Raw genomic sequence first — 24,109 nt, forward strand, 5'->3', positions numbered from 1 at the left:
CAATATACATTATACTGGGATTTTACAAGGACCTGACAATGAGTTCCAGCATTTTATGGGTGGTGCTCGAATTATCTGAGTTCAAGTGAACAAAGTTCGCCTGTGGTAAAATAAAAGCCTGCACTTTAACAGCAAATACAATGTAATTTAAAGTGAGAAATAAATGTAAAGCAGTTTACGAAATGGTATTTGAACACAATTTATACAATTATAAAACAAATAATTTTCTGAGAAGACCTGAGAGGATTTTATGAACAAAGGCTGAAGCAGAAAAAAAGAAATGATTTATGCACATATTTTTTGTAGCATTTTTCTGAGACACTCGGACATTTCAGTGCAAAGTGAAATTTAAAACCAGTCATTATCAATTAGAATTTTAATTAACACATTTTGTTTATTAAATGAATAGCCTAACTGACTCATAAATCTATTCAGCATAACCCATGTATTTAGGAAATAATGTATAGAAAAACCGTGTTTTAATGTTATTAATGCATGAAAATAGGTTATACGTCTGCAGAATAATTTCATGAGGGCATAGCCCGAGTGAATTATTCTGGGGACGTATATCCAACCCGAGTGTATTAATTTAAGTAGAACACAATTTTGTTATACATTATTTCGATTCTAATATGCTTCTATAATATAAATATAAAACAGTAGATAAATTATAGTAGCGCTCTTTCTTGGCCGCAACAAAAATATTGAGGTCATCACAAGTTAACATGACGTCTTTTTAGTGCAAGCGTGTTTTAACAGAAACAAGCATTAGAATTGTTCATAAAAGTTTGAGTACAAAAAAAACAAGAATAGCCTGTATATTTATGCATTAAACAATTTAAGCATAGCTTATAAAATTTAATTTATTCATACACGTTAAGATTTAAAAATAGTTTATGTATTATTTGTGCAAGTTAAATTCTAAAATAGCATGTATATTATCTACTCATAAAACAATTTTAGAATGACCGGTATTATTCATACAAGTTAGATTTTTTAAGAACAAAGAACAATAAACTTGCCCTATATAAGTTAACTATTTTTTAAATAACAAAATTGCCTAACTACGAATATAGTAAAAATCTGACATAACTGTTGTATATTAACAACTATTTCCCCTAACTGCGGCTATATCAACAAATGTCACTTCAAAGAAATTGGGTGCAAAAATAGGAGTAATAATCTTAAAACTTGTAGAATTAAAATGTTGTTTTTTTTTATACAATTACTATACATTATAAAGATTTTTTCATATTTTTTTTCAAGCAATTGAGCTATCAGATGTTATTCCAGCGCAAACTGTAAGTTTGGATTTCTGTTCTATGGTTGAAACCACTGTATCTCATGAGTCAGAACTACTGTGGATTAGTTTATTCACTAGACTGTGCCAAATTCTTTCATCGACTATATCACGGCAACCTACTTACCTTAAAATTTAATTACATTTCAGTAATGATTAAACAAATCTTACTTTATAGCAACTCACTATGTGACACAGTATTTGGAATATATTTTGCATCATTTTTCTTAAAAAGGGTATTAAAGGATTACTTTTTTCAGTTGGTAGGTGCACAATTGTTGCCATAAAAACATGAAAATAACCCAACAGTGAGAAAATAAATCTACCACATCCGCTGAGTTGCATATAAGAAAATCCAACCCTTTGATTGAGAAGAACAAAAGGACAATTGAACCTAGTTTCCTGGACAAATCTCAAACTCTGGCGGGATTTCATTATCCGCAACTCATGGAAGCAGTGGATTCACTTTTATCAAATTCTATGTCATGATTTTTCAACCCTGCTTTATATAAACAATACATGTATGTATAAACATCAAGTTTTCCTTTTTCCATGTAAGATCTTTTGGCCAGCAATTTTCTTTTCGGAAATAGCATAATCTCTCTGCAACTGCTGTTTCCATTTTTTTCCACTGATGATTCTATTTTCTCTCCATACTGTTTTTTGCAGAGTTATCTCCATCTAATGTGCTGATCAAGAGTTACTTCCCTTATTTCCTGTTTGCTTAAAAAGTTACTCCCCTTGAGTATTCTCTGTTAGAGTAACTTCTGTTTGTTCCTGATCTTCAGTGGATGTTTCAGCCTCCTCAATTGTGTCTTGGGGACAGTCGTCTATGGGGATGTTTGCTGCTTCGGCTTGGGACCTGACAACAGAAAAAAATTATTAGCAGACAAAACGAGGAGATAAAAATCTCTTTTGTATCAGTAAAAATACAATTATTCACAATGATATTAGTTAGCAATCAGTTATTTTCTGTATCTAAGTCTGCAGTCATGCATTTCCTGGCAGTTAGGTCTAATTGTTACAATATAGTCAAATATGATTCTATGATATCATATGCAAATCAAATGCCATTTATTATTCTCATACATTGCAGGCTGTTGTTCACATTCTAAATGCAAGTAGCTGCTCAAACTTAAACGCTAGTAAAAATTCATGCATGAATATGCTTAAAGTAGATTATTTTGATATTTGATTTAGCTGCGATCAAAACTCAATACGTTAAGTAATAACCTATACTTTTAGCATTTTCAGTAACTTCTATCTACTAAATTTCCAATCTCAAATCTCATATTATACTCCTTTTCTACAAACTTTTTAAAAACTAGAGCTATCACTGAATGTGATTAATACCCTGAACTGTCAGAGGAAATAATGATTCTGAACTGTACCAAGCATCCCTTTTAACAGCTAATGGAACTGTCCAAACTGAAAGATGGCTAAGTTCATTATAGAAATTTAGCAGAGTAAGGGCTAAAGCTTTTATGTTATATATAATAGATATACTGCGAATAGTATTTTTTCTGTTTACTAAAGTATATTCAAAAAAGAACAAAGCATCAAGAATAAAGATAATGTTAGGCTTTTTTCTGGGTTAAATATCAACACACACTTTTATTCAACTAAGCAATCATTTAGTGTTCATACTTTTTGTTGTTGAGAGATTGGCATGAAACTAAAACTCCCAAAGTATACTACTGATATATGACATTATCATCCTGTAATGATGTTCTGGTAGCAACAACAGGATCCAGCTATATATTTGCTAATTTACAGTCATTTTAATGCCAGAATTAGCACAAGGTGAGTAATATTTCCTTCAAATTATTAACAGGATCTTGAAATCTGGTGCTAACTGCATGCACATTTTATCATTAAATGTAAGTTCAATGTGCCTAACACCGCATATTGGCAATGCCAACAGTGATATAGCCAATTTAAAAATTTAGAATGAAAATTAACAACATACTACATTCTAATAATAATACATGACATTGAATAAATAATTTCATGCACCTACAGCTGATCCTGCCTTAACAGCCACCTGTATTAAACAGCCTCTTGTCTTAAGCAGCCAGTCAACTAACTTCCCAAAATTACATTTTGCTCTAATTTCAACTTGACTTAATCAACCACCTGCTTTTTTTAAAGTTTCACCCTCTTGGCTGGCTTCTTAATACAGGTTCTGACTGCACATATATATATATATATATATATTCTAAAAATGATGACTTTCTACTGAAATAGGTTAAAATGTAATAATTTCAAAATATTTCATTTCATGCCATACAGTAACAATAGAGCCCTGAAGACCCTGTCTCGCTCGCCTGACCTAGTTCTTACCCCAGATAACACAGTAACTAATAAGCCTAGATTTCATAGCAATAAACATTTTAACCATGTTTTATGTACATCTGCACCCAATTGTATAAAGCTTGGTTAAATCAACTTAGGGTTGAACACTAACCTTTGGTTATCATTAACCAATTCTGGTTAGCTAACCAGTTTGGTTACCGAATTGTATAAACCAAGATAACCAAATGGTTAGTTAACCAAACTGGATAGAATTAACCACTGATTAATTTAACCAATCGGTCCCATCATATATGGTATTTTGATGCTTCCGGTGATGTAATTTCCGCGGAACTTGTCAAGGCAGAAGACAAAACAAAACATGGAAGCTCTAGCAGCAAAGAAACCAAGAGTCGGAGCAAAAAACATTATGAACATTTATAAATTATGATCATTAAGACCCGCCACAACCTAGTGACATACTTTTCTGTCCCACATGAACTGCGTGAAAATCATTCTGATAATCATGATTGGTATAATACTGCTATTCTTTAAGATGATATGTAGATAGTTAAGGTACTGCCTGAATCAATGCTGTATGTTAACGACTTAATTCAGTCAATCTTTTTCAGTATAGCGCCTTCGGTTCTTAAAACATAGATAAATAGGCTAACTGTTACACTGTAGAAACAAACGAAATGCGGTCTAAACTCAGCTGTGTATATATTGCTATAAATTTGAACCGTGCCGTGAGAAAACCAACATAGTGCGTTTGTGACCAGCATGGATCCAGATCAGCCTATTGCAATCAGAGAAACCGTTAGCGAACAGCATGGATCCTGACCAGACTGCGCACTTAGAATGTTGGTTTTCTCATGGTGCGGCTCATATAATTTTAATTATAATACATTTAGACATTCAACACATTGTGCCCTGGCCTTATATAATATTATTTCACTGTCAATTTGAAACTATATACCTTTTGTGTAAATCAATTACCATCATGAATACAAAAGAATAGGCTACAGTTACAGTTATTATATGTTAAGTACTGCGGCTCTTCAAAGCCTATTTCAATTAGAGAAACTGTTAGCAAACAACATGGATCCTGACCAGACTGCGTGGATGCGCAGGCTGGTCAGGATCCATGCTAGTCTCAAAACTACTATATTGGTTTTCTCATGGCGCAGCTCATTATAATAAATATATCATAGTTAGATATGAATTTTCCCATTTGACAATAATTGTTTGAGAAGAATAAATTATTACACTGCAAACAATATCACTCAGCAACAACATATGTACAGTCATAAATGAAATGAAGTTAGTTTTAATATTGTATAATAAAAGTTTTTTTCTTTCAACACTTAAACCCTCATAGGGAACCCGTTAGAAAGGGAGGCAACTATTGTGCAGTACAACAGTATACCTACCGCGATGATTACAAGTGGCATGGACATTTATTAAATGATAGCGTTTTCTGTTTATGTAAGCTGCCTCTTGATTTTTCGGCGGAGAAATTATTCTAACATGTGTACCGTCTACACAACCAACAATGCCGGGAAATTGTCTGATTTTATAAAATTCCTGTTGAACAGACCGGCTTTCGTCATCCGTCTTCGGAAATCTGATGTTTTTGTCCTTCAGAGAAAATAAAACGTCAGTCACCCTGGTAATAGTGGCGATGTCGACACCAAATGTGTCCCCTATTAACTGCAGAAAGCACCCAAATGCAAAAAATATGAGTGCGATCAGTATTTGCTATCGTACAGTTGAAGAACAATTCCAATTCGTCCCATGTCAAAGTCGATCCCTAATGAGGTCCTCAAGTCTGTTCAAATTATCAGATCCAATATCAGATCAAATATATTGCCAAAGTTCCTCGTTGTCCAAGTCGTCAGTTTGTCTGCTTATTGGTGTAAACTGTCTGGGTCATCTGGCATTTGGTACTATGAAAGCATTTTGTATCTTGGTTAACTTTTAACCAGTATCAGAGAGGTTGGTTAAATTTAACCAGAAACTTGCTCTGGTTAAATCTAACCAAAGTTTTGTACAATAGGAAAACCAGAATTTTAACCAAAATGATAATTTAACCAGCAGTTAACCCACTGGTTAAATTTAACCAAGCTTTATACAATTGGGTGCAGGTAAATCATTATTACAACCTCTTTCAATGAACTGACCTAGTGACATAGCTTTTGACCTCCGGTACCCCACCTTTCTGTTATATTTTGTGACCTGGAATCCAGAAACCATTCACTGTGGCCTTGACTTTTGACCTACTGATTCCAGAAACAATAGGGAACCTAATTAAGTGGAATTTAAATTGGGAAGCTATAGCTGTTATATTTTCTGACTTAAATAGCCTAGAAACAAAAATGCTGACGGCCAGGTGATTGTCCGGCCAGACGGCCAGATGGACATCACCAACCCACAGCACATCCATTTTTTCAAAACGAGTGTATCAACATTTGGACAGCACCTTATAATGATCTTACAGACAAAGTTTGATGAAGATCCATCAAGTGCTTTGTGAAAAGTCGTTTAAAGGTTTTTCTATTTTTAGCTCTGGCGACCCCTATAAAGGGTCAAACAAAACAACTTGAATATATTTCATTGAGGATCAAACAAAACAACTTGAATATATTTCATTGAGGACTTTTGCAAGGACGATAAGACCAAGTTTGGTGTAATTTTGACCAGTAGTTTCGGAGGAGAAGATGTTTATATAAATTGTGGACAATGGATGACAGTCACCTGACCATCCACCTATACTAATAGCTTACGCTGAAACTTCGGTTCAGATGAGCTAAAATGAGAAATCGAAATTATCATACTTTAAATATAAATCTATTCTAAGTAAAGCCTAAATTCAGACAGGGTAGTACAGTTCATGTAATCTCGAGCAAAGCAAGAAAAAAAAAAAATTTAAAGTAATAGTCCTTAACTTTTGCTAAGCTTGGACCAACCATAAAACCTAAAAACCTTGTACAGCTTCATGACAATCATGCATAGGAATCCCTTTAAAGCCCTGCTCCATGGCTATTCAAATTCTATTGTGTATGCAACCCATGATTACAATCGGTAACAGTTAATGGCTACATGCAACACTTCAGCACGCAAAACCACAGGTATTTTATATAGAATTTTATATAAAACAGACTCTATTTTGAAAGGCGTCACTGTTCATAGTCAGGATTTTCATGCTTTTTCAGTGACAATTTAAGGTTAAAAGGTAGGACTTGGAGCAGGTCTTTAAAATTGTAGAAGTTTTTGCCACCATTTTTTATCTACTCCACGACAGTTCCAAAAGACTGTACGATGACCCTTACATTCCACTCAGTATGTATATATGTAGGGGTATAACTGCTTATAATATTTCATGATCACTTTAAGAAAATTAAGAAAAGTTCAACACACTCTAAAAGAATACAGATGCCCTGCTCAGTAAAATTAAAAAGAAACTGGGTCTCTAATACTACATGGAACTGACAGAAACTACAAAATAAAACAGTACTACACTAATGAAGGACTAATCCACTTCCTACCCCTAAGTATCTCAGTAAAACAGTAAGGTATAAGAAGTTAGCTCAAAGTTTTTTCTATAATTCTTTCAGTCAAACGGATGTGGAGATGAAATTACAGTAAGATGAAAGAATTGTCTTGACCAAAAATCAATAATTTAAAACAGGTCTGGAGCTTTTCAACTTTGCAATGATAATTTAATTGCAAGGGTTACCTTACCTTAACTTGAAAACAGCACTGTACATGTCAAAATAATTTAACTTAACAACATAAATTAAGCTGCCAGTGTTATCTTTAAAGTCCTAATTTAAATGTCAGGATACTCACTAACATGACCAAAATAAGACCTAGTGTACTTGATCACAGCAATCTAAATTTCAGAATACTGTTGAACTAAACAACAATCATTTGCCTGGGTTTGCCTGGGAAATCCTGACATGACCACAGCAATCTAAATTTCAGAATACTGTTGAACTAAACAACAATCATTTGCCTGGGTTTGCCTGGGAAATCCTGACATGACCACAGCTATCTAAATTTCAGAATACTGTTGAACTAAACAACAATCATTTGCCTGGGTTTGCCTGGGAAATCCTGACATGATCACAGCAATCTAAATGTCAAGTTACTTTTAAACTAAACAACAATCATTTTCCTGGGTTTGCCTGGGAAATCCTGACATGATAACAGCAATCTAAATGTCAAGTTACTTTTAAACTAAACAACAATCATTTGCCTGGGTTTGCCTGGGAAATCCTGACATGACCACAGCAATCTAAATTTCAGAATACTGTTGAACTAAACAACAATCATTTGCCTGGGTTTGCCTGGGAAATCCTGACATGATCACAGCAATCTAAATGTCAAGTTACTTTTAAACTAAACAACAATCATTTTCCTGGGTTTGCCTGGGAAATCCTGACATGATCACAGCAATCTAAATGTCAAGTTACTTTTAAACTAAACAACAATCATTTGCCTGGGTTTGCCTGGGAAATCCTGACATGACCACAGCAATCTAAATTTCAGAATACTGTTGAACTAAACAACAATCATTTGCCTGGGAAATCCTGACATGATCACAGCAATCTAAATGTCAAGTTACTTTTGAACTATACAACAATCATTTGCCTAGATTATCCTGACCTGACAGAAAAAATGATGTCAGGATACTCTTTATTTAGCACCAACAAAACCATTGTTACTAACTTGGCAGTCTGAGATTGTTCTAACTTGTCAACAATAATCAAGTTGCCAGCAAGGTAAGACTTGAAAACAGGACTGCCACATCGGCCATAGAAAAATTAGCTGGGAGTGGGCTCCAAACTAGACAACCCAAGAGAGATAAACTTTACTTGGCAATAGATTTCACTGTCAGAGTGCTCCCTCCCTTCTTGAATAAAGTAACGTTTCTCAAACTGATGGTTTTAAACTTGACAAAATAACTTAGTGAACAGTTTTATTTAGACAAACTTGAAGTCTTAGATTTGATGTCATCCATTCAAAAACAGTTTTGTTTCTGAAGAACATTTTAACTTAGATACTACAAACTGAAAATAAGTATGATAAAATAGCAAAATAGCAAGTTGTCTTCTAAAACATACCAAGTAAAACTCTATGAAGCACTTTTTTCAACTCTAAAGAAGTAGTTTTACATTTCAAAAATTTAAAAAAAAAAAAAAAAAAAAAAAAAAAAAAAAACACATGAAAAAAAAATGGAAATATACAAGTTAGCTTTAAATCATGCTAAGTATTTAAAAACACTTTCACTTCGGACAAAGAAAACATGAATATCTGTGTAAATACTGTCATATATAAACTTCATTTAAATATTAGAGAAAAATGTTACAGCATGGGTCATTATGGCCCTATATCGCTCATCTGAATACTTACACAAGTTTTTCCTAAAGGTTTAATTACCTTGTGCTATGAAACAAAGAGAAAAAAAAAAAACGCAATAGAAAATGTTCAAAATCACACATTTTAGCAATACTGCCAATTATAAAACAAGAATTTTTGACCATATACACCCCATGACTATATTTTACGAAGATTTCTCCAGAAATGTGACCTTTAATATGTCAGCAAAGTGAACAAGAGGACCATGATGGTCCTGAATCGCTCACCTTTTCCCACATGACCCAGTTTTGAGTATGACGTTTTTTTTATTATTTGACATAGTGACCTAGTTTTTGAGCTCATGTGATCCAGTTTTAAACTTGACCTAGATATTATCAAGATAAAAATTCTGACCAATTTTCATGAAGATCCATTGAAAAATATGGCCTCTAGAGAGGTCACAAGGTTTTTCTATTATTTGACCTATTGACCTAGTTTTTGAAGGTACGTGACCCTGTTTTGAACTTTACCTAGATATTATCAAGGTAAACAGTCTCACTAATTTTCATGAAGATCTCATGAAAAATATGGCCTCTAGAGAGGTCACAAGGTTTTTCTATTTTTATACCTACTGGCCTAGTTTTTGACCGCATGTGACCCAGTTTCGAAACTGACCTAGATATCATCAAGGTGAACATTCAGATCAATTTTCATGAAGATCCATTGAAAAATATGGCCTCTAGAGAGGTCAAAATATTTTAATAATTTTAGACCTACTGACCTAGTTTTTGACCGCAGTTGACCCAGTTTCAAACTTGACCTAGATATCATCAAGATGAACATTCAGACCAACTTTCATACAGATCCCATGAAAAATATGGCCTTTAGGGAGGTCGCAAGGTTTTTTTATTATTTGACCTACTGACCTACTTTTTGACGGCACGTGACCCACTTTCGAACTTGACCTAGACATCATCAAGATGAACATTCAGACCAACTTTCATACAGATCCCATGAAAAATATGGCCTCTAGAGAGGTCACAAGGTTTTTCTATTATTTGACCTACTGACCTAGTTTTTGAAGGCACGTGACCCACTTTCGAACTTGACCTAGATATCATCAAGGTGAACATTCTGACTAATTTTCATGAAGATCTCATGAAATATATGGCCTCTAGAGAGGTCACAAGGTTTTTCTATTTTTAGACCTACTGACCTAGTTTTTGACCGACGTGACCCAGTTTCAAACCTGACCTAGATATCATCAAGATGAACATTTAGACCAACTTTCATACAGATCCCATGAAAAATATGGCCTTTAGAGAGGTCACAAGGTTTTTCTATTATTTGACCTACTGACCTAGTTTTTGATGGCACGTGACCCAGTTTCGAACTTGACCTAGATATCATCAATGTGAATGTTCTGACCAATTTTCATGAAGAAATTTTGAAATATATGGCCTCTAGAGAGGTCACAAGGTTTTTCTATTTTTAGACCTACTGACCTAGTTTTTGACTGCACGTGACCCAGTTTCGAACTTGACCTAGATATCATCAAGGTGAACATTCTGACCAATTTTCATAAAGATCCCACAAAAAATGTGATCTCTAGAGTGGTCACAAGCAAAAGTTTACGGACGGACGGACAGACGGACGCAAGCACGGACGGACGGACGGACGACAGACGACGGACGCTGCGTGATCACAAAAGCTCACCTTGTCACTATGTGACAGGTGAGCTAAAAATAGCAAAATTCAAGGGCCATAACTCAAGTGTACTTGTTGCAATCTAGCCTATAATCAAACTTGTTTGAGATCTGGGGACTTATTATATATATTGTTCTACCTAAGTATCATAAAGATTTCTCAACAAATGTAACCTCTACTATGTCAACAATCTTAAAAAAAAACAATTCTGACTTAAAGTCAAGGGCCATAACTCTGGTGTTATTTTAGTAATCTTGCTCATTATCAGATTTGCCCAAGATCTTAATATGAACATATACCTTCTTTTGTCAAGTTTGCTAGGGAAATGAGGTTGCTACAATTTCTGACTGACAACAGATGCATTTTGGATATTAGACCAACAACAACAACAACAGATGGTAGGTGATCACAATATTTCACCTTTGAGCACTTCATGCTCAAGATGAGCTAAGAGGGAAGACAAAGACAAGCTCTAGCTACAACAACAACATAAGATATGGATATCGGTATAATATACCTGTAGATGGGACTTAAGTGTCTGCTGTAAGTACAATATAGTAACATTTATATATTTTTCTATAAAAATCTTATTTTTCTGTCGTATTTTATGTGGTAAAAGCCCTAATAACCAATTAACAAGAGTAAGGATCGAGTTATTCTTAATTAAATGTTAAAGTTATATTATAAATTCTTTAAAATGTCCATAACATTATTATTAATTCTATTTTCGAAATATAAGTGTATCTACATTAATATATAATAATCCAATACTAGCGAGTAGGTTTCAGCAGCTTTTAGAAGATGTTTTCCTCTCCCTATAGTTAGGGGACTAATTAGTCTAAAAAGGACAGAATTTAAACAAGCCCTACTACAAATTTCAAGTTCCATGATGTTATGTACATTCTTTATTAACTAGATCTCAAAAATGTTTTTGATTTTGCCAAGTCTGCCAAACCTATTTTACCCACAGTACAACTCCTCTAAACTGAATAGCATACAGACTGTAGAAGTTCCGTTTTGAAGCATTTCTGGTTTGGAACGATTGTTTTTAGCAGACGGAACTAACCCCACACTATAAGATAATTGTTTCATGTTGTGTGGTTTCAACTGTTAAAAGAGTTCCAGTTCAGAGGAGCTCAACTGTGTAACTCTAAATGAGATAATTAAAAATTTTGTCTACACGTCTGCCTGTAAAGTTCTAAAGAAAAGGAAATATATGTGCCGCGCCATGAGAAAACTAACATAGTGCATTTGCGACCAGCATGGATCCAGACCAGCCTGCACATCCGCGCAGTCTGGTCAGGATCCATGCTGTCTGCTTTCAAAGCCTATTGCAATTAAAGAAACCATTAGAGAACAGCATGGATCCTGACCTGACTGCGAGGATGCTCCATGCTGGTTGCAAAGGCACAATGTTGGTTTTCTCATGGCGTGGCTCATATGATATGCTAAGCTGAAGGAAGCTTTTATCATAAAAGACGCTTGCTATGTAAGCATAGCATAAACTGTATTTAGGTATTAAATCACAGCGTATATGTTCAGTATTCTCCTTAACAATTCAAAACTGGTCACAATAACTGGATCACCACCCACATTTCATATTAACCCTTAGCCTGCTGGCGGCAAATCTGCTGACGGCAAATGTTTCTGCATATGCGACCAGCGCAAACCAAGATCATGGTCTGCACTGTTGGCTATTCAGTAAGTAAATTTTCAGCAAACACCTTTTTGAATAATACCAGTAAATGGTATTGACCAAACTGAATGACTGACCAGTCCATTTTAGAAATTTAGCAGGCTAAAGGTTAAGGTAGTAGATCCATCATGACAAAAATATTTTTCAAGTATTTTTCAAGTATTCTGCTAATGCAAATTTTTTTTTAACAGCATTGTTCTCCTATGAGTTATACTACTGGAAGGAGAATGTTGAAATAGTATACAAATGTTATCACATGGAAATTATTGCCTGTCAAATATGGGTACACTACCTTAAGCAAATTCTACATTAAATTAACATAAGAAAACTAAGAGAAAAAAGCATCAAAATGGCAGAAAATGGGATACTAGAAGAGACTGCTAAATACACCAAATATAAAACCCTTAGCGCTATTGGTCCGTAAACTAGCAAAATATTGAAATAAAAATGTTACCATGCACTCAGGTAATAATGTCTCTGGCTTTAAAATGAAAACATAATTTACAAATCATTTAAATCTAATTTATCAAAATAAGAAACTTAAAATTGGAAGAAAGAAAGGTATCTCAGCGCTAAAACAAATTAAGTTTGAAAATTTGATGACTACAATAGGGTAAACTAATTCCAAAATTATGCAGCTAAATGATACACCGTGTTGTATTATTAAAACTGAGAAAAACAAGAGATGTCACTATTGAATATGGAATACCTAAAATGTGACCTTGAGCTTGGGGATACAGACCAGATTTCTGCAGAAGATACATCTCACCATTATTTTTTATTATTATACCAGATTTATATAGCGTCCTTTTCATGATTAACACGTTCAAAAGCGCTTTACATGCACAAAAGCAGCCACACAGGGCGCGAAATTCATCCTCTACTAGTACAGACACAGAGTGATCTGACCAGAGGGACAAAGTGAAATAAAGCCTCTGAACAGAGAAAGAGAAATCCTTTTTAGATACAGACCATGCTTAATGTTTGTGTAAAGTTTCATTGGAATTCCTTAAATAGATCCATGTTTATAGCATTGACATGAAGTGTTACATAAAGATGAACAAAATACATACGGTAACCTAATGTAAAGACTGGCAATGCAATCATTTTGTGCCTCCCTTCTGTCTCAAATAAGCATAATATTATTAACGTTTGTTGATGATCTCAGCTGGAATCCTCTCAAAAGTTTGGTTTAGTTAACAAATAATATATCCCAAACAGTGAATTTATCGCTGAATAGAACCACTGTCTCAAGTTCAGATGAGAGCGAAGAATTACATCATGAATACGCAGGTAAATGATTTTATTCAAGCGAAAATCACTGTTTTAGATACATAAAATATTTCAATTCTAACATGATATCAAGGCGTACTGCTATATCCTTTGTCAACAGCCAGCAAACATTCAGCGCCCCACTGTGAGGTTTTCTTTCGTGTGCTATGATGTAATAATTGGAACAAACAAATTGTGATTTTGTTGCAAAATGACATCACACTTTCAGTCTTTATCGTTTAAAATGAAAATAAATCGTGTTAGAATGTCTGCTTTCGTACTTAACCTTTAGCCTGCTGGCGGCAAGTGATTCTGCCTTATAGGCAAGTGCAGACCAAGATCAACCTGCATGTCCGTGCAGACTGTGCATTGTTCACTATTCAGTCGGTAAATTTTCCATGAACATCCCTTCAAATGGTACTGCCCAAACGGAATGATGGACCAATCCATCTCAGAAATTTAGCAGGCTAAAGGTTAAGAGCCATCAATTAAAAACAGTATCATTTCATGGATATTTTAGAAATACATGTACATACTTTTGAAAAATCTGTAAATACTGCTTATATTCTTTTAATAAGGACCTAGTATATATGAAATGAGTTTTTTATGGTGAATGTAAAACAATTAACAAGATTAAAAATGGCCAGACTTTGTAATGAGGAATTCTTAAGTGAAAACAAAATTAAATATACATTCTTATTATGCTTTCAAAGCCTATTGCAATTAGAGAAACTGTTAGCGAACAGCATGGATCCTGACCAGACTGCGCGGGTGCGGAGGCTGGTCTCGATCCATGCTGGTCACAAACGCACTATGTTGGTTTTCTCATGGTGTGGCTCAAATTCTCACATGAGTAATTCTACACCCGAAGTGCGATTTGAGACCGTCATTGGTGAGGGGCGAGTGATTTGAAATCGGTGACAACCCCTCTCTCTAACCCCATAAGAATAAAAACCGAGAAGGACCTAAAAGCAAGTATTTGTGTCATTACACTCCTTTAATAATGCTACTGGAAGGTATTTAACTTTTCATTGTCACTACTGGAAAAAAACTTAAAAAAAAAAACAGAATGACAACAAAATCACGGTGTACAATACAGATACAAGTCATGTCTACCCACCCTATGTACATTCCATACATTCCAAAAATCACTGAGATGCAACAGAAAAAAAATATATATAATTTAATGCAGTTCTTGAGAAAACTGCAAATTCACCATATTTTTATTTTTCATCTTTTGCTGAAAAGTACAATTTTTTGTTTAATTATGCTTTTAGAATTCTTTCATATAATATAATTCTGTTCAATTGAAAGCAACCTATATTAAAGATCAATTATAAATATCATAATAACATACATGATAACAGTACACATTTATAATTTACAAGTTGCATCGAGCAACCACCTAAAGGAAGTGCAACAGGAGTGCCAGACTGTCACAAAATACGCCCGTCATCGAACTTGGTCTAATTCAAGGTGCATAATCCAAGACTGCCTGGGGCGATTTGGGTGGTTATCATACTTGGCTGCAATATTATGCCCACAAATATTGTAAGCAAGTCTGGTGAAGATCGGATGAAAACTGTTGGACTTAGAGAGCGGACAATGCTAAATTTGCTGTTTTTCAAGTAATTCAAGGGCCATAATCCAAGAGTGCCTGGGACGATTTGGCTGGTTATCGAACTTGGTCGAGATATTATGCTCACAAACATTTTCAGCAAGTTTGGTGAAGATCGGATGAAAACTGTTGGACTTAGAAAGCGGACAAGGCTAAATTCGCTGTTTTCCAAATAATTCAAGGGCCATAATCCAAGAGTGCCTGGGACGATTTGGCTGGTTATCGAACTTGGCCGAGATATTATGCCCACAAACACTGTCAGCAAGTTTGGTGAAGATCCAATGAAAACTGTTGGACTAAGAGAGTGGACATGCTTTGGATGCCGACCACCAGCCTGCCCCCGCCGCCATGGTATTCACATAATACGCCCCACTCTTTCAGAGACGAGCGTATAAAAAGTGGTCTTTAAAGTTTGATTATATTAACAAGTGAAAAGTTCATGATTAGGAAAGCAATTTAAAGAAATCACATGCATATTAGTGCGTTTTTTCAACTATGCATTCTGTTCACACACATATTCCATACAATTTATGCATTATGATTTTTATTAGTAATCATTTACTAGCATTCATGTACAGTATTAGTAATCCAACATTCACATTCTAAGTATGTGACAGATAATAAACATTAAAGGGACTAGACTCCAGATTTTGGCTAAAAATTGATCTTTCATTAAAACTGAAGTTTGCTCATATTATGAACATTAAAACATGGGTTTATGGTTATAAACTATTTTATAAAATGCTAAATCAAGTAAAAAACATCTCAGACAGGAATCGAACCAAAGTTTGCCTCAGCAATAAAAACTTTCTTACCATCTTTAGAATTCATACTTAACAACTGTTTATATAAAGCTTCCATACCCCATAACAAAAGCTTTTCAATTTTGAATGAAAAAAATTAGTTAAAAAACCCCAACTAATTCTATGGTGTTTCAATATCATACAATCTGTCAGTAACTAAGTTTCAAAGCCTTCTTAAGAAATATAGAAACAATATCCTGGTATCTTAACATTTTCTTTTTTCTTTCTGAAGTTTATCTTGAGGCTAGTCCCTTTAAAGACAGAAAAGACACCTGTATCTTTGTATGTCCTACTTTTACTACTACTGGTTGGAGCTGCTCAAAGTTTAATCCAACAGATAAGCTGTTTAGTGGATAACTATACACATATGTAAATAAACTCAAAATACTTGTATATCAATATTTTGGTAAATCAATAGGTAATTCTGTAAAACAATAGATATTTTAGTAAATCAATTGATGTTCTGAAATATCAATAGACATTTTGGTGAAAATCAACAGATGCTTTGGTGAAAAATCAATAAATGTTTTGGCAAAAAATCAACAGATGTTTTGTTAAATTAATAAATGTCTTGGTAAATAAATAGGTGTTTTGGTGAAAAAATCAATATATGTTTCAGTATTGAAGATAAACCCGATTTAATATTACATATTGTGCAAAAAACACTACCAAAATTCAACAAGCAGTTATAGCCAGTGGATAAAATTTTGAGCAACTTTGTCCAGGCCAACTGGAATTATCTTGCAATATTTTGTGTCATACTTATAGATCCCTCAATCCTAAATCAAGTTTATTTCATATGTTGTTTTTTTCAATTCATTTTTTATAAATGGGAAGAAAATGGTTCAAAAGCATCATACTTTTTCAATGTTTTTTTTCTAAATCAGAACTTCAGAAAATCAGAAATTACAAAGGCAGCCAATTCTCACAGAAATGTGAATGACTAAAAGTTGTCAATTAAATATGGAACAGAAGAACAGCAGAACATATATATACTCACCCCTCAGTGTCTGGGATAATTTGCACAACTCGAGACCCTTTTCCAGGCCCTATAGGTTTTCGTTGATAATGACTCCTGGAAAAGTAATTAATAGCAAATTATATTAAATCACTTTTCTTTCACTAACTCTAAGAGCTGTCCCAATTAACTTAATGATGCTTTAGTATTCTGTTTTTGTCTCCAAGATTTTTAATAACATACTCAAATTCTGCATTACGAAACCAGCATAATTTATTCTGTTATTTTGCTAAGGAAATAATATACTGAGAGAATTTGATCCAGAACTATAAATTCAACTTCAACAAATATGGCATCTACCACTGCAACAAGTCATTTAATGCCTTTTCTCAGTGCCTACAACCATAATCCCCTACAATCATCATTCAATACAGCTGATGTATGTAATATTGACTTACTTACATAAATAACTGGTGGGTTATTAAAACAACAAGCACAATGAATGCAAGGAAACAAAGAGCACGGGGGAGGGAGGCACAATGACCACAGGTGTACAGTGAATGTGTGAAGACCTTCTCCGCCTCTACTCAGCAAAATCAGCAAAGTTGTACATTACACATTTTATAATTTGTAAATCATAAAATCTGAACTGTAAGAAAATTCACTTTGGTTACCTGAATCTCTGGGTGACAGACTTATTTCCTCCTTTTTTCAGTCGTTCATGTTCCTTGTAGCTTCTGTACTGATTCTGTATAACAACTGCAGCATCGCGACTCTTCTTGAACCGCTTCTGCGCGTAGTAACTTCTGAACTGACTCTGGATCAACACGGCCGCCTGTGTCATCTTTTTATAATAGGCATACTGGAATAAAATTCAATAAAACCTTGAAATATACTTATTTTTATTATACTGGTATACCTATATAGCTTCGGGCAAAAATATTGCTTGTGTTTCACAAGTAAATATAAACAGGTTCTGCTGTATATTATTTTGATTCTAATATGAGCCGTGCCACGGGATAACCAACATAGTGGGTTTGCGACCAGCATGGATCCAGACCAGCCTGCGCATCCGCGCAATCTGGTCAGGCTCCATGCTATTCGCTAACAGTTTCTTCAATTCCAATAGGCTTTAAAAGCGGACAGCATGGAGCCTGACCAGACTGGGCGGATGCGCAGGCTGGTCTGGCTCCATGCTGGTCGCAAACCCACTATGTTGGTTTTCTCATGGCACGGCTCATATGTTGTTTATGTTAACAAATAGATGAAATAAGGAAGTACTATTCCATGGCACATGTATGGTACAAAATACATCAGTTTGGCATGACATTATCGTACAACTGTGTTTTAACAAGTGTTAAAATATAGGAAGTAACATGTCCCACAAAATAACTTAGGAGTGAGTAGTCGTCTAAATAAATGAGTTCTTTTTTGCGCCTAATAATCTATACAGTGTGTGTGAATTAAGTGTAACACCATTATGTTACACCATGTTAATTCTGAAACATCTTTTATATAAAAAGGTTGATCAAATGAAGTAGCACTCTTTCCTGGTGCCTGTATGGTGCCAAATGGTATGCTGACATGAGGTGGTCATATTCATGTGTTTTAACAGAAATCTGAATTGATTTTTTATATTAGAATTCAAAGTATTTCACAAAGATTTTATCTGATGGGCAAGAAAATATCTGCCATTTCTCATTGGGGGTTTTAACTGTATTTAATAATGCTCTTTACATTTTTTGTTTCTCAAAGTAATAAAATCTTTAATAAGACCCAAAATAATGCATGATGTAGTCTCATACTAAGAGTTAATGACAACAGGGAAAATTTTGCAGCATTACACGAACCTGTTTGTATCTCCTATAGTAACTCTGTATAAGGACAGCCGCCTCCCTCTCCTTGGCTTGTTGTTTACATTGTTTATCCTTGTACTGTCTGTACGCACTCTGTATCACCTTAGCTGCCTCATATAACTTTCTCTGTTCTCGATCTATAACATACATGGCATGCATTGATTATTTCTTTATTTGTTTGTCCAGTGTGGTGTTTGAAAAACTTATGTATGAAAGGAATTGGAACCACTATCTCACCCATGCATAAACATAAAAGGCCACTAAAAAAAGGGGTCTGAACACTTGGTTTTGCTGTATCTCTGTGATTCTAGCAGGTATAAAAGTTTTGATTCTAAATCTCATATTTTTATTTAGAAGTAAATGTGATGTGAAACCAAAAATTAATGGCTGGACAGACAAATGGGTAGAGCCCATATGTATGTTCCCATTTGTTTTCTTCCAAAGACAAGGTAGGGGAAAATAAAAAAAAACAAATAAAGATGTATGAATTAATAGAAGCAATCAATGAATGGGTTTTAAGAATTTATAATTTATAACAATGGAACTTGAATTTCTAAAGAAGCTACAGTAAATGTTCCACATCAGTCTTACCTGAGAGTGTTAGCTGCGAAAAGTCTTTCTCCATGAAAGTAGCTGGTGCATTGAAGTATTCGATAAACTCGGCAGCCGTAGGAGGTGGGGAGTCCATGTGGAATGTATAGGGGCTGTAGGGGCTGTGAAGACACGTAGAGTCTGGGCTCAGAGATGAGGCCGGGGTACCCAGGTCCGAGTATACATCTGGATATCTGATAAAGGAATAATACAGGTAAAGTCTCATAACTGTATATATGTACTTGCAAAAATTTCAAACATTTTTAAATGCATGATACAGAGAAATATTGCTCAATCGAGTACTGACAGTTTGCAGTAACAGAGCTGATCCAAGCAATTCATGTAGTACCCAGCTATTTTACTTATATTTCATACGCCTGTTTCTCCTGAAACTCTGAGCAACTCAGCATTTGTTAATTCCCTTACAGCTTTGAGCAATCAAGATTTTACAACATATATCAATTTAAATAAAAGGAGTAAGAATAACACCAAAGCACCTAATCACCACAAAAAAATTAAAGATATATAATGCTCATATTGTACTATAATATTTTCTCATTAGATATGAACTCTACATGTAGACAATACTCATAAAATATATTCAAGAAATGAAATTTGTAATTAATGCTAAATAAAAAGAGACTATTTTGATGTTAAAAGGACTAACCCACATTTTAGGAGAAAAATAATTTCTCTCAACAATCAATAAAATGTGAGTACTCATAAAATGACCAAAATGACAAACTTACTGATACACTAGGACCCCGTTATAACGCTGTCATCGGGGTCCAAGGTTCGAGACCTGCGGATCTAGCGGGGTTAAATTTATAACGCGGGTTGATCGTATCAGCGGTAAATGCAATACCCCACCCATCGGTAATGTATTAGACGTATTTTGGACGCTGTTTTATGTTAATAAGAAATAAGAATCGAATAAACAGGACATTTATTTACCTTAAATGCTACGGAAAAATACATTAAAAGAATTATAACGCTGTGTCATCTTCTCATTTTGTCGTGATTCTAAAAGAAAGTTGAAATTGTTTATCCCGGAAGTAAACATGTATAACGCTGTGTGAGGAGTGCGATGTCATGAGAATTACATACGCAATGCAATTGCACTGGGGGTTTATGTAACTAAAAGAGAAAAAACGCGGACAGTCTTAAAAAATAATTTTGAATGCATGAAAAAAATCGATAAATAAGATAGAAAATTGTTAAATCGCCGTCGTTAATATACGATATTAAAAAGGGAAAACATTCTCAATATGGCTTTCAGTGCGTCGAATCTTCGCAAATTCCGACGAACCGAGAATGATGATTATGAAAAACGGCTGCATTTTATTACAAAACTGGGCCTGTTGTTCGATTTTTATTCACTCGAGTGTTAATGTCATCCACTTAATTGATGCAAACTTAAACGGTTTGATAGTTGACTGACCGATCTTCCACGCTTGTTAATGCAAACAGTTTAATTTTGACACGGTACTGATTGCCTAATTGTCACAGGTCTACATGTATTGAAACTTTAACAAAGGCGATACGCAAACAAGTAAGCTAGCAGACGATAATTGATTTTTGTCACAGTTGTCATGGAAAGGTGTTAATGTACACGTACTTGATGTAGTTTTAACGCTGGTTATGATCAAATTAAATTACATCCGCGATTTTTTTTATTTTTTTTTTATTTTTGATTTTTTTTTACCCTCTAAAATTTGGGAGCCAAGACGATACAGCGTTATAACGAATACCGCGGTATATCGAGAAGCGTTATAATGGGTTTCGAGTGTATACCATTTTTTGCAAGATATTCTTAAAAATAACCAAAAATATTGTGCCAAAGGTAGTAAACCGTTGCAACGTTTTTGAAATAATGCGGAAAATTTACATTCTTCTAGCATTTTTACCAATATCTGACTTTTATTTTCACCTACTTTATCATTTTTCAGTGTCATATGTACTCCTAGCCAAACTTGGTGTAAATGAACATGTTGAACAATTTTCACCCAAACTTGTGGGCAAGTAGCTTTAACTTCAGGTAAAATATATAGCTATCCAAAATGTATACCTATATTCATCAAAAGCAAGGCTATCATGCATTGGTGTAGAGATTCCAGAATCTTCTCCGTATGACGACAATGCCTCCCCGTATGATGATGGGGCGTGTGGGGAGGCTGACGACTGTAAGGAGCTATATGAACTACTCCGTTCTCGTTGAAATTCATCTGGTTGTATATCATCTCCTCGGCTCGGTGAGGATTTGATCCGTTCTGGCATTGCAGCAATTATTTGTTTAGCTAGGTGAACCATTTGTGGCTGAGGGTTTTCATTTTCAACACCTGTAACATGGAGACAATTGTCATTTAATACACTTTAATTTGTCTTTATTGTGATTTAATACCAGTCTTCAAAGTTTTTATGAACATTTAATAAAAACTAAAAATGCCAAAGAACAATGAGAAGAAACATAAATCAATTAATATTTTATGAATATTCAAATCCTCAAATTGAACTCAAATACTCATCAAATATGAATATTCAAGTGTTCAAATATTCAGTTCCATCAATGAACACAACAGTACAGTTGAACTTTGCCCGCTCAAACTTGGCAGGAGAAGCAAAATTTGTTGAGTTATCTTGAGACTGAGCCATCAAAAAATATACATTGTATAGATATTTTGCCTGGACTTGACGACGAGTTTGAGCGAAGGGTGGATACACAAATTGTCAGTCATCGAGTGAACGAAGTTTGACTGTATTTCAAAACTGTTTGTCATCTCTGCATAGCAAATTATTCAGATGTACCTTTCTTAAACATAATAGCTTATTACAAGGGACTACAGCTGTGTCCGTGTTTGACTCACCCTGAGTCAGCATTTTCCTTCTCATATCTTCATCATCAGAGGAAATTCTCTCCACATCCACAAATGAATTATTGCTGCCATCAGAAAGGTTGTCTGCAATAGCAGTAAATACAGCAATATCAAATTTCAATACGTTCAATTTACTGCTTTTTAGATATTGCTTTGTTTGTCCTAGTTGAGTGTTAATGAATTCTAGGTAATAGTGCAATTTACTAGCTATACTGAAACCTGTATTAGATGTTGTCGGTACCATTGCCTGTACAGAAGTGAACTTGCTTGGAAAGGTCAGATCACTGGAATTTCCAACAAAAGACAATTTTTCAACAGTATTTATATTCACCTGATGGACTAGGTACAGTCGACATTGTACTTGCGACCACCTTAATAAGCGATTTTTGTATTAAACGACCAGTCAAAATCCCGAATGTTTTCAGTACATAAATTCATTCCATTAAACAACCATTCTATTAAACAACTAGCGACCACATTAACGTAGTCCCGACAGGTAAATTATTCGACAAAAGTATCTATTAAGCGACCGGGTACCAAAATTCTACCGGGCATTTCTTCATCTGTGTAATTAGCGAGTACGTTTTGCACGTGACTGAATGCAATTAACCTTTGTATCAGTCGAACTGACAAACAATCTAGCCATAAATTTCATGGTTTGTGGACTTGGAAAAGTGTTCGCGATGTTAAAACAGATTTTAAACCATACATATATGTTCAAAATAAATACAGTTACATTAACAGTTAAAAATAACTTTTTTTTTCATCTGACTGAACTTCATTAAGAGACCATTCCATTAAGAGACCACTTCTTAGTAGTCCCTTGTGTGGTCTCTTAATACAATGTTGACTGTACCTTGAATTCAACGGTAGTACCAGCTTGTTTACACAAGCAACTGAAAACTTTCCCACATGAATAAGAGGTGTAAAACAATGCCTTCAGACTAGTTGTCTCCTCTCAAATCATCACTAAGAATGTTTTAATAATAATTCAGCATTCAGGACTGGACATTAAAGACCCACCACAACCTAGTGACAGGTAAACTTCATGAAACTCATTCTGATAATACAGTTATATTAGAGCCATACTTCAGTATGACAGGTGGAGAATTTAAGGCCCTTCCTGAGTTACTGTTTTTTCATACATTTATCTGCAAACTGTTTTTTTTTTGCTGTTTTTTATTATGTAGGTTTTTTAAAATTATATTTAAAAGTTTTAACACAACTTAATGCATATCTTTAAATATTGAGAAAAAGTGTGGTCTGAACTTAACTAAGTACTGAACATACTGTTAAATTAATTCAATACAAAATTAAGGCAGTATAAACACAAGTTAATGACCTACGAAATGTAACTTTGAATTTGTCAGAGTAAAATCTAGGTAGATATGTATTTCTCATTTTGCTGATGAAGATCACATCATTATATAAGAAGTCCCAGTTATTCTGTGGTAGGTCTTTAAGACATGCAATATAGACACACAAATACCAAAACTTGAGACAAACCTGTGTCCATGTTATCTAGTTGTGATCCTGCTGCATCGTCATGCTTACACTGACTACCATGGCGTTCACAATGCTCCAACTGTACCAACATTTCTGGTGAACCTGGAAAACAATTAAAAGATGTTATATGGTCAACTTAAAGTAAGTTCAACTTAAAGTAACTGTCTATTTCAAATGTTCTTGGATAACCATTTTGTAAAATAAAATGTGTTCCCAATGTTTTCTCCTTCATATAAGTACGGGTACGGTATATATTTATAATTTTCCTCCCTT

General features: G+C 34.5%; 1 protein-coding gene across 7 annotated transcripts in view; it reads right to left on the reverse strand.

Moving 5' to 3' along the window:
* Positions 1-638: 638 nt before the first annotated feature.
* The window catches only part of LOC123526728 (calmodulin-binding transcription activator 1-like), an 80,896-nt gene continuing 57,425 nt past the window's right edge, over positions 639-24,109 (reverse strand). For 3 of the 7 annotated variants that reach the window (XM_053523137.1, XM_053523139.1, XM_053523138.1), the window contains exons 15-24: positions 23,837-23,938; positions 22,322-22,414; positions 21,526-21,796; positions 19,458-19,651; positions 18,861-19,003; positions 17,685-17,872; positions 17,053-17,127; positions 12,814-12,840; positions 11,181-11,204; positions 639-2,162 (exon numbers count right to left, since the gene is read on the reverse strand). In XM_053523137.1, the coding sequence (XP_053379112.1) occupies positions 2,033-2,162; positions 11,181-11,204; positions 12,814-12,840; positions 17,053-17,127; positions 17,685-17,872; positions 18,861-19,003; positions 19,458-19,651; positions 21,526-21,796; positions 22,322-22,414; positions 23,837-23,938 (1,247 nt within the window). In that variant the 3' untranslated portion in view covers positions 639-2,032. Of the gene's footprint in view, positions 2,163-11,180; positions 11,205-12,813; positions 12,841-14,751; positions 14,783-17,052; positions 17,128-17,684; positions 17,873-18,860; positions 19,004-19,457; positions 19,652-21,525; positions 21,797-22,321; positions 22,415-23,836; positions 23,939-24,109 lie in introns of all 7 variants that reach the window. The other 4 variants (XM_053523143.1, XM_053523141.1, XM_053523140.1 and 1 more) reach the window with 4 other exon arrangements.

Source organism: Mercenaria mercenaria, chromosome 14 (assembly GCF_021730395.1).
Source record: "Mercenaria mercenaria strain notata chromosome 14, MADL_Memer_1, whole genome shotgun sequence".
NCBI lineage: Eukaryota > Metazoa > Mollusca > Bivalvia > Venerida > Veneridae > Mercenaria > Mercenaria mercenaria.